The sequence below is a fragment of the Spea bombifrons genome, chromosome 8 (genome assembly GCF_027358695.1).
Source record: "Spea bombifrons isolate aSpeBom1 chromosome 8, aSpeBom1.2.pri, whole genome shotgun sequence".
In the NCBI taxonomy this organism is placed as follows: Eukaryota; Metazoa; Chordata; class Amphibia; order Anura; family Pelobatidae; genus Spea; species Spea bombifrons.
Window position 1 is genome coordinate 28,428,564 of NC_071094.1, and position 12,136 is coordinate 28,440,699.

General features: G+C 36.9%; 1 protein-coding gene across 1 annotated transcript in view; it reads left to right on the plus strand.

Annotated features, from left to right (window-relative positions):
* The window catches only part of TENM1 (teneurin transmembrane protein 1), a 243,912-nt gene that overhangs the window by 209,953 nt on the left and 21,823 nt on the right, over positions 1-12,136 (plus strand). Inside the window, exon 25 of the mRNA XM_053473912.1 lies at positions 6,392-6,546. Within this exon, the coding sequence (XP_053329887.1) occupies positions 6,392-6,546 (155 nt within the window). The remainder of the gene's footprint in view (positions 1-6,391; positions 6,547-12,136) is intronic.

Consider the following 12,136-nt stretch of genomic DNA (forward strand, 5'->3'; position numbering starts at 1 on the left):
GATGCATGCAGGAAATGTATATAGTGCCCTATACACAACCTTGGAAAGACCTTATTTTGCGTATAAACTGCATTTTTTTTACCGAAACCCATTTAAGCGGAACTGCAAATGTGTACGTTCCAAGGTCTGCTTGAGGTATGCAATTTAATATACTGTGTACATTATGCCCATGAGCAGAGATTAAATTAGATCTTTTTCTTTCAGGACTAAATATTGTGTTACTCTCCTGGGATACAGTATGCAAACTGAGTGCAATGTGTTGTGTTATGATACAGTGCAATCCGAATGCAACGCAATTCATTCAAGTATCCCTTTACATTGAAAATTAGGGTAATCAATCTAAATAATCATCTCTTTACATAGCTTCAATGGCAGCTAATGGTTTTTTTTTTCCCATTGTCATTTTATTGCACTTGCATTCAATACAACTTTTTCCAAGATAAATGCTGTTACATAGTAACTCAACTGGAAAAGACGCCTTCTCTGTACTCTAGAGCAGAAAAGATAGTCATTGGAGTGGTTCGTTTTGGGTCTCTGGTCCTTAAGAAGAAGGTAGATCCTTTTCTAGTTTACAGGGCACCAAACGGTGTTTGAATACATAATAACACCATAACTTTAAAAATCAACCTTCGTTCTTGCGTTTTAATGCGCTTCCAGTGACATCTCTATTCTAAGCATTCAAAGAAATTTTTATTAGCCCTGTCAACGATAGAATTTTTAATTGTATTGCCATCTATTTATATACAGGGGTACTAATTCTACCCCTAAATCATCCCTGCCAGTTTCCATGAAGCCTGCCTTGCTCTTGCCATCCTCCTTCACATCAATGAATTCATAAAAAGCCCTTTGTTTTTACACAACTTAATCCTTTGACTACTAGGATTACATTGACAACTGGAAGGTTAATAATGCCCCAAATCCACCACTATTATAAACACATATAACAAGTTGACAGGTGGTAGAAATGTATGCAAATTAATACTTCATTTGCTGTCGTTCTAGATACCTTTGGAGATTTAATTACAGAAATTACTTTTTTTTGGAAGGGCACCAGATAATGATATGCTGGTAGATATCCTTCATTAGTTAGGATTGGGACCCTTTGGCAGAATATGTTTGTATGATTCCAAGGGTATATAGTAACTTTAAAAACTTTAAAAAAAATAATTATATTTTGCATTAATAAATCCACAGAAATAATATGTATAATTAATTTTAAATATTTAGATACAACTTCCTTTGTTATTTGAAGAGTCTTTTTTCATTATAGGGGTGATAAACAGGCAGTGGTACATTTTGCTACAAGTCATGATGGGACCTGTAAGTTAGTTCTGAGCACACTTTGTAATGTATAAGTAGCGCAGGGGTAGCTGTATGGTTAATATCTTATGGTACATAACCAGTTGAACAATATATAGGGGGCACATAAGATACCACAGTCAAAACTGGGGCACTAATAAGTTCCACCACTAAATCATGTCACTGACAAAACTATATAAATAATGTGCCGAAATACCAGTGTATTGCAATATGCAATGATACCTTTTTTATTGGATTAACATAATACTTACAAGCTTATATAACTTATAGTTTTCAAAAGTTTTCCTCTCTTCCTCAGGTATTGCTTCAGACCTGAGAAAGACAAGTAAAGTTTTAAAAGCTTTTCTTTATAGTTTACAAATTAGTGCAGAGACAGAACGGCAGGCTCTCGCGCTGCCTGGTTGTTGTGAGCAGAGCCATAGCTAGATCCTTTTTGAGCCAGAGGCAAGAATTGAATATTGTGCTCCCCCAGATTTTTTTTTACAGAGGTTAGTAACACACATATACACATATACTGCTCTTACGTACAGGCTTTACAAATACCTGTCCATAAACACATATTTACACATACACTTCCCTTACACACAACTGCCCACACACACTGCTTTTACACATATATACATATAGATAGATACATATAGATAGATACATATAGATAGATAGATAGATAGATAGATAGATAGATAGATAGATATACACATACACTGCCCTTGCACCCCTTTCTCGACATGTCTTACATTTCTCATCTTCCATCATCCTCCATTCTGTGGTGGGAGGGCAAGGTCTGTCACTTCAGACCTCTGCTTTGGTGCTCCCTCATCACTATGCGTCGGCTATTGATGCGGAGCGCGGGGGTATGACTTCATATCCCGGCTCTCGGCATCAATAGCCAGCACGTAGTGATTAGGGAGCACGAAAGCTGAGGTCTGAAGTGACAGACCTCGTGCTTCCTAATTGGACGCTCGCTGACCAGGGCTGGTTGGGGAGATCATAATCTTGCAGCCCTGAAGACCGGCTAAATATGCTACAGTTTTCACGCTTAATGGGGAATCACATTGTTGGTAGCAATATAATTCACCACAGGGCCCCTTGAGCAACTGCCCGGGGGGGGGGCATATGTTTAGACTGTAATTTGCTCCTGCAGCTGGGGAGATTTCCTAATGCAATAGGGGCAAAGGGAGGGGAGTAATCTTTTATTCTGGGGGGAGGAGGCATCACCCTTTTGTGGAAGTTCACTGGGAGGCCAGGTTCACGGGAAGAATAGACTAAGAAAAAAGACACGGGTAGAAGCACACAAATAGAAAAGACAGAACAACAAGGGGCAAGACAAGAAGCTATGTGGCTATGAGACATTAAAAGAGAGCATGAGAGAGAGTGAATTATTGTGTGAGAGTGTGAAACCATATAAGAGAATGAACGAATGTGAGTGACAAAAAAATGCTTCCGAATGTAAAAAGCCCTAACAAATTCATCTGAACCAAAAAGGCGAGAAACAAAATTTGCCGTCCAAAAACGAAACCTTAATCCGAATCGTTTTCAGTCAATTTGCGCATCTAGTGCTCATTAAAATGCCAGGAATTGCCCGACTATAGTACAGGTAATCAGAGTTTGCTTATGCGGATGTAGGGCATTTTGAGATCCAAATTCGAAATTCAAAATTACGTGTTAGGCTTTTTAGGTCCATCCATCCTTGCTAAAAAAAATAAGAAAAAAAAAAATATTGAGGTATATCAATTTGTCAACATACCATCTTTTCAACATTTTTATTGAAAAGCTCCTTGTTTCATTCTTTTTCAATGATACTTTGTAAGCTTTCACATTATATATTTCACTTACACTCAACTTTGCTGGCTGAAATATTCACAGTAGCAATAAAACTCTTCAATTATACCTTCAAAATTCCAACATGAATGTTTCATTCACTGATACTTCAAACGGAAACAAAATAATCTAAAAGTAGAACAGGAACACAAGATGAATAAAACAATTTTAGGCTGTGCAGCATTCGACAGAGTTTGTCTGATGTGATTCTTGATACCAGAACAATCTGTTCTCTGTGATTAGAATTAAATTGAATGATTCAAATCAAACCCTCAAAATGGTAACAATGCCATTGTCGATCACGGTTTAAAAAAATTCATACTAGAAAATGGACACAAGTTTAATACCTACATTTTTGATATATCTGTACTGTGATTCTATTATGTGATGCTTTTGCAGTGGTGTATCTTGGCTGCCCCCACCACTTACTTCTAGGGCTGCCATCCTTTATGTTGAGCGACATATGGTGCTAAATCCAGGCATGCTATATTTTAAAGATAATGCATACAGTAAGATCAATATTGAGCCTGCGCTGACTAGACACAGTGCTCTATGGTGTATATCAGATAGTTGCAAGGGATATTTTTTAACCCCTAATGGCTTATTGAGCAGTGGATCTTTGGGGAACCAACAGGGTCTCACCCCTTCAGAATTCTTAGTCTGGCCAAGGCCAGAATATGCCAGTGGCCCTATGAGAACTTCAACCTGATCTAAATTATTGATTGTCTATAATTTGCTTGATCTGTCCCTAGATATGTGGCATTTTCATGCGTTAGCATACACAAATTCATTATCCTCTTTTGCAGTAGTTCATTTACATACAGTACTCTGTGATGATGTCATAAATTGGAGACAGGACAAACATATTAGCATAATATTAGCACAATAAAAATAATCACAGGACTACCTTTAATATTATGATACTCTAAAACTGCAAAAGTTGTGTACATTTGGTAATATTCTTTACTTGGATCAGTTTTTATGGCCAAATTTTTTTTTAGCAATGTACTATCTATATATGACTATGCCACTCTTATATCTGGGTATCATAGAGTGTGACCCATATAAGATTAAACAGTCTGCAGTTTTGACAATTTTCGACAGTGATTTTCGGGACCTGATTGACAAGAAAAAAAAAGTTACATAAAAAGTTATCATACTTCACTGTAGATGCTAAGTGTCCACCAATTAATGGTATTAGCAAATCTTATTTTTAACAGCCGATGCTTAAGAACTTTTATTCCGTTTGAGATCTATTTCCATCTTAACAGCTGTCATAATACTAATTCTGTCCTTGTATAAACTCTTCTACATTCGGTGTTATGTTTTTAAGAACATAGTTTTAGTAGAAGTACCATATAGTTAAAAAGTAAATTATTTTTTTATATAAAGTGAATTAAGCAATATAATTAAAATGGAAATAGAACAAGGTTTAATGGATGTTAAAGAAGGAAATGAGAATTTAATATGAACACAGCTGAATGCTTTGTGGAGCCGTGAGATGGTTTTCAACACATATTATACTTAACGAAATAAGTAGGTGGAATGAGGATTGGGTGGAAATCTTATTTTTAAAGAACAAGAGTATACTTTCATATATGTTTACTTATTGTGAGTTTTTATTAACTTGTAATTACAGGAATATCTTTGAAATCTAGCATCCCATAAATAACTGGATATAAACTTTGTAGAATATAAAGTCAGTTTAAGAGAAGGATTGTCATAGCTAAATACAGAATTTGTTAGGTGACGGATGGGCTACTTCATTACAAAAATATTTAAAACTCGTTGCACTTTTTTTAAAAAAATATATAAAGGAAGTTCTTGAATCAGTTGCAGATCTAAAGAAAATTCTGTGGAATGTCTTAAATAGGAAAAGTTATTCCCCTTCTCCTCATTCCACACTTACAAAGGTTACCTTAAACAGTCAACAATAATTCACAATTTAACAATAGGGCAGAGATTACACAATGGGAGTAATAATTGTTTAGATCTAATGAACAATAAATGAAGATGGCTGTTCCAATGTTCAAATGAGCACGACATCTAATACAACAAAACATACACAACAAAACATACACAAATTATACAAGGAAAGATGTGTTTAAGTGATGCATTTAGAGATTAACTTGGAGTATCTCACTTTATTGGCATTTGTAACATAGGTATAAGCCCAATAGTGGTGTAGGTGTAAACCCAATGGCGGCCCTGTCTGGATGTTGTGTGCATCACCCATCCTTGGGTATTCATTGCCTCACACAAAGTATGCCCTCCATTTTAGAGTAAATTTAGCAGGCTGAAGTTCCTGCCCTCATTTGGTTTTCATGTATGACAGTGGGTTCAATTCCAGTGTGCGAATTGGCAACTCGGGTGGCGTCAGCCGAAAGGCTACATGCAGGACTCCCCATGAGCTGTACCCTAGGATGTATATCAGTTTCGCTATCGTGCAGGGATTATGTTGATTAGCAGTTTATCAGCAGTTATGGTCCCATTAGTATTGGAGTATTTGAGTTTATATTTACTTTAATAAATCTGTGACCTTTGAAAATACAGCGGGTCCCATGTGTGTTTATTGGGTTACCATGTATGGGCCATACCCCATTATGCTCTAAGGAAAGAGAAAACTGTAGTAAAACTATACCCAGATTACAATTTTGGTTCTATAATACTTATGGAAAAATAGTAATTGCGCCATTTTCGAAATGTTATTTTCTTTAAGGGGTATATATGGTAGGGTGTTTATAAAACCTAATCTGCAATACATCCAGTATATGCATTATGATTAGGGTTGTGTTTGCATGTGTGCCTATACATTCCTTTCAGCTATGGAAATTCTGTTCCTAGTATTTGAAAAGGATCCAACCAAAAAAGTTGTATTACTTCAGACAAGATAACCAGTGGGGGAAACAATTATCATTTTTTGTGTGTAGAAAATATGCTTTAAGATTAAAATGTCTGAATTGGTTTACTTGGCTTTGCTTAACCCAAGGTTGTATATCTGTGTTACTTGTAAATAGCATTCATATTCAGTGCAGATGATAACATATGGCTTCCATTCTTTTAAGTGAATCTTCTTATTAATAACATAAAATTGTTTTTGTTAAAAATTGATTCAGCCGAAGAGTGACCGTCTTTGTATCGATAAATCAAGTAACTAACGAAAAAAGAGTTGGAATTGTCAGAATGTTAACTGGAATAATATTCACAGTGGAGTTCGCTAACTACAGTTAATTCTGCTCTGTCCTAACAGGCATTACTGTGGATGGACACAGCTTCATTTATTTTGTTGATGGCACCATGATTCGTAAAATTGACGACAGAGGCGTGATTTCAACAGTTATAGGCCTTAATGGGCTCACGTCTACTCAACCACTGAGCTGTGACTCCGGCATGGACATCAGTCGGGTAAGGACTCATCACTGTCCCATTATATGGCTGACAATAACTTATACGCAATTAGCATTCGACTGGAATTAAACTTATAAGGCACACAATAAAACGGCTTTCTACATGTGCTATATATTAATGGATCACAGAATACCTTTGTACATCAATTGTAATGATCCGTTTTTGCTTAAACATTATAAAAGCTGAATTAGATTGAAGCCAACCAAATGTCACTACTGGTCCATTAACATTTACTGAAATGAGAAACAGACAACATCTAGTTTACATTTATGGATCTTAATTATGGATTCTTTTCTGCAACTATTTTGCAGAAAATAGCATAGAAACAAATCCCCTTCTCACTAAAACAATAAGAAAATGATATGTCTGCTATGTGTATATTGCACCTGTTAGTTATTAGTTATAGAGTAATTTTAAAAATGTTTTACTTTTAACTAATGATGGTATTTTATTTGATTATATGCATTCCACACACTCTTGAGAAAAAATAAGTTTATTTATTAACATTGTGTACATTGCTATTCATCGGGTTGCTTTACAAATACATTTGTACATTTTATATTGATTGACCCATAGCAACAACGTGAATCAGGTATAACGATAAATAGAATCAAGTTAGGTGGTGAGTGTTGTTGTTTTATTTAAAATCAGAATATAAAGTGTAATACAGAACTGGAACTTTGTTTCCACTCACTTGTCTATCTATTCAGCAATAACATGCCATATGTTAAAGACTGATAAGAAAGATTAAATGTTTAAGTGTCTTAAAATGCAGTGGGTGATAGCAACTCACTGGTCATTTTAGATGAGCCTAAAAGCCTCGATTTTCCCACCCCTGTGTTGCTTGGTAATATTATGTTGTGCCATACATTATATAAATAATTTTATATTATCAGTAATACATTAATATGAGTGGGGAGATCATTAAGTAAGGTAGAGGAATATGCCACCAGCCGGTGGGGGGTGTCTGTGAGATGAAGTTCGGATCCAATTCTTCGCTTCACTCAGTGTCACTCAAAACAGTTACTACCTCCCAGTTCCTCCCTGCAGTCACTCTGATGATTAGCCCCACCCCTTTCTGATTCTCAGTCCCTCCCTGCGGTCGCACTGATGATTGGCCCCGCCCCTTTCCTTTTACCATCCACACTGCTCAGCAACTCATCTAACAGTAAGTATAAAATTAATATTTGGGCTGCTGAAAGTTAGGGGAGGTGGGGGTTAATTTAGGGGCAGTTATGGTTGATGGGGTGTTTAGGATTAATTTAAGGGCAGTTATGGTTGATGTGGTGTTTAGGGTTAATTTAGAGGCTGTTATGGTTGATGGGGTCTTTAGGGTTAATTTAGGGGCAGTTATGGTTAATGGGGTCTTTAGGGTTAATTTAGGGGCAGTTATGGTTAAGGGGGTCTTTAGGATTAATTTAGGGAAAGTTATGGTTAATGGGGTCTTTAAGGTTAATTTAAGGGCAGTTATGGTTGATGGGGTATTTAGGGTTAATTTAGGGGCAGTTATGGTTGATGGGGTCTTTAGGGTTAATTTAGGGGCGGTTATGGTTGATGGGGTCATTTGGGTTAAGTTAGGGGAAGTTATGGTTAATGGGGTCTTCAGGGTTAATTTATGGGCAGTTATGGTTAATGGGGTCTTTAGGGTTAATTTAGGGGAAGTTATGGTTAGTGGGGTCTTTAGGGTTAATTTAGGGGCAGTTATGGTTAATGGGGTCTTTAGGGTCAATTTACTGCTGAGGGCTGAGAGTTAATTTAATTAGTTAGCAGTAAATAATCCTGTATTTATTTATAAAAGTATTGTGAATGTGTGCTGTGAACGCATATAGGGTATATAAGGCATATGTGGGGAGGGCAGAGTGGCATATCTGTGGGTATGTGGGATATCTGGGGGTATGTGGCATATCTGGGAGGCAGTGTGCCAAGCCTGGGCTCAAATGTGCATAACTGGGGGGGTAGGTTGGGAAATAAAAACAAGAAATGCATTTTATCCATTTTTTTAATCTGTTTGTTTTTAACATCCTGTTTGTTTATTAAATTATTATAAATTAAATAAAAAATTGACATTTATTTTTTTAGCTGATTAATCGATTAATCAAAAAAATAATCAGCCAACTAACCGATTATGAAAATTATCGTTGGTTGCAGCCCTATAGTTTAAATTGCAAACCACTTTCCTTTGCCAGGCGTTTTCATGATCTGGTTAAATTGTTGGGCATGGAACATAAAACCTAGGATATGTGATCCACAAATAGGAAAACAGTCTTTATCATCTTGTGCAATATGGTCTGCTTGCAACAGCGATAGCATTTACAGACTAATTAGCTGCATACTCCAAAGGACCTTATGGTTTTTAATAATAAGGAACCAACTCCTGCTGATAAACTGTTTCCTTGTGAGTTGAAAAGTCAACAAAGGCTAGTCATTCTGTACTCATTATTCTTGTTTTAAAACAAGTGGAATGGAAAACAATTCTAGAAAGCAAAATGTATCCCAAAAACGTGAGTGTTCCCAACTTACTTTCTCTAACTTTAGCTTCTGTTTTTTGAATATATTCATTTCCACTTTTTTGTGAAATAGTCTTCATTTCATATATGTAAGTAGATGCCTGTGTGTTTAAGGGTTGTAAATTGCTTTTTTATTTTTTTATTTAAATATTATTTTATTATATTATTATTTTAATACACAGCTGTATTTTATATGAGACAAAAAGTGGCATAGGCAACAAACTAACTAGAAGGTGCTGTATTATACCCCTATAAATCCTATGGTGTGAATGAACACAAATTCAGGAATTGGGATCCCTAATTTGTTGCTTTGCCCGCGACGCTATTAACTAAATTTGATATTTACTTGAATGCAAAGCTGAAAACCATAACAATAATTTTATTTATATTTTGTTTTATACAGATTTTTTACTGTAACTTTATATTTTATCCATTTCACACAACCACTAGACTGTTAGATTGCATTGGAATTCTACAAAACGCCCAAGTAGATAGTTATACCGTGTTTCTTGTACCATTCCTTCTTTATCGTAGCAGTATGTAACACTAGTAATAGAGACTGTTTACAACCATGCAGTTCCTCTATAAAGCTACTGTGACAATTAAGGTCACAATATAAAATCTGATGTGGGAATAGGATGACAGCTCCCACATACAGCACAGCAGACATAACAAGGGTAACTGATAATTCCCCTTTAATCCATCTCTGTAAAAGAGATTTAGAGTGTAGCCTCAGCGTAAAATATTAATACAACTAGAAATTGTATAAAAACACTTTTAGCACATTGGGAAATATCCTTTGCTTGGTTTTTTTTACACGGTTGCCCCAGGGGTAAGGTAAAAGCATTATAAAAGCTATACGTGCATGCATTTGTTTTTCGTGAGTTAACCCTGATTCAAGATATATTATTTGACATCCTCCTCTGTGCCTGTTGGAGCCATGATGTACAATAGTTTTCAAAAATCTTGTTTTTGTAACTAAAGAAACCCCCAGCAATTTCTCCTTCTTTGACGAATATGCTCTGTACATTCCATGGTCTTCTAGAGACATTGAGCTGTCGATTTACCTTTCATCTGAGAAAATGGTCCTCATGTTTGTAGTGAGCTATGAAAGCACGCTCTGCATCAAAACATTCCTTAAGGACGGCAGCTGTAAAGAATTGAAGGGGATGTAAAACAAAAAGCAAAGCCTGACACGGACAACAGCAAGGGTTTGTTTTTTAATGGAGAAAAAAAGCCTGGTTGGAGATGATCTCAGCCTCCTCGTAGTGTTGTTTTACAGAAGAAAGCGCAAGCTGTGTGCTCTGAAGACAAGGCACTAAAATTGGACCCCAAAAGGTTCTTTCTAGAAATGCGAAATTGTAGGTAGATCAAATAAGACTCATAAGCCTGGGCTGTTTCAAGACATTCTAGATTTCCTAAAACATAATTTTTATTAGACTTGGGCGCCGGCCAACTCTTCGCGTTCGTCTTCGTGGGGGAAAAAATCTTTGTATTCCGCGAATATTCGCCCGTTCCTGTGTTCGGTTCGGGCGAATATTCATGTGCACTCTTCGTGAGGAGCACCCTGCAGGTGACCAATAGAGTCGTTCGCATGGCCCCTTAACCCCTGACGGCGAACCTACGGATTTCTGCTTCCATCAACCCCTCCGATGCTGCGTAGATAAAGTAGGCTAGATGGGGAAGGGACCAGGGAGATACGTAGACGAAGACGAACACAAAGATTCTTCGTGTTGTGTGTCTTCATCTTCGTGTACGTTTTACCGCCACTATTCTTCAAGACGAACAACGAAAATGCACTCTTCGTGTTCGTTTTCATGTTCGCCCGAAGACGAATGCGCAAGTCTTATTTTTATATTATACAATTTTATTTTATTTTATTATACAATTATTTTTATATAATGTACAATACAATGTGTTCGTGTTTTTATTTTCTTGCATAGAAAGAAAATAAGTAAAACACTTCACAATTTCAATATTATCATTTTTAAATCTGTCTTTGCATTGTCACAGCAGAAACCTGAGAGTGCAGGTCTTCAGCCCTTGCGTTTCTTTGAGCCACCAGGTATAGTAATTGTCAGGAATTTGTCACACCATAAACATGCCCAAATGCAGGGCCGGCCGAAGACCTAACGCCGCCTGGGCCGAAGTTTAAAATGTCGGCATTTTAAACTTCACTGACGCCATTATTCCCCCCCCCCGGTACTTACCTTTAAAGAGTCCTGCCGGCGAGTCTCCCTGCTCTGCCACGGTGCCGGTTTGTAATGCTGAGCGCCGGAAATTGATGCCACTTCCGGCGCTCATCATTACAAGCCGGCACCGAGACTGAACAGGGAGACTCGCCGCAGAGGAGAGAGAGGGGGGTGCCGAGCGCGTAAGCGAAAACTACTCGGCGCCCCTCTCTCTCTCCTCCGCTTCAAAACAAACAACCAAAAAAAATGCTTGGGGCGGCACTTCTAAAGTGCCACCTGGGGCAATTGCCCCAGTCGGCTCCATTGTAGGGCCGGCCCTGCCCAAATGCCTCGCACATTGCAGCTTTGAAATGGGGGCTAAACGTTGAAATACAAAGACATTTAAGGTGCACCAGGGAATGAGACAGGAACCAACTTGGATTCCACTTAATGGATGAGGCCAGAGATAAGGCCCTGATATGCATCAATACAATGTATTGGATCGATTTAAGGGAAAATGTGGTACCGGTTGCCACAAGGGATGAGTTGCACATTACAATGTTGTAAAAATAATAATATATTTTAGTAATAGTATTTGATATACCTTTGATATATTACCATATAGGAGTATGAAAGAACAGATGACATAAGTCACGTTTTATTTGAATAATAAAATAAAAAATAAATAGAATAAAAAAATGATAGTGCCCATGCATTCGTAAATTCTCATTGCATATTTTTGGAAATTCAAGGACTGGAACCAAAAAAAATACACTGAAAGCCATTTAAAAGAAAAACAAACAATAAGAAGTGAATAGCTACTTTAGATTAAAATGTAGAAAATGCAGTTTAATTCTGCTTCGTCTATGTAAGGGCTCTTATCTTTTTAATAGAAACAAAGAGCAATCA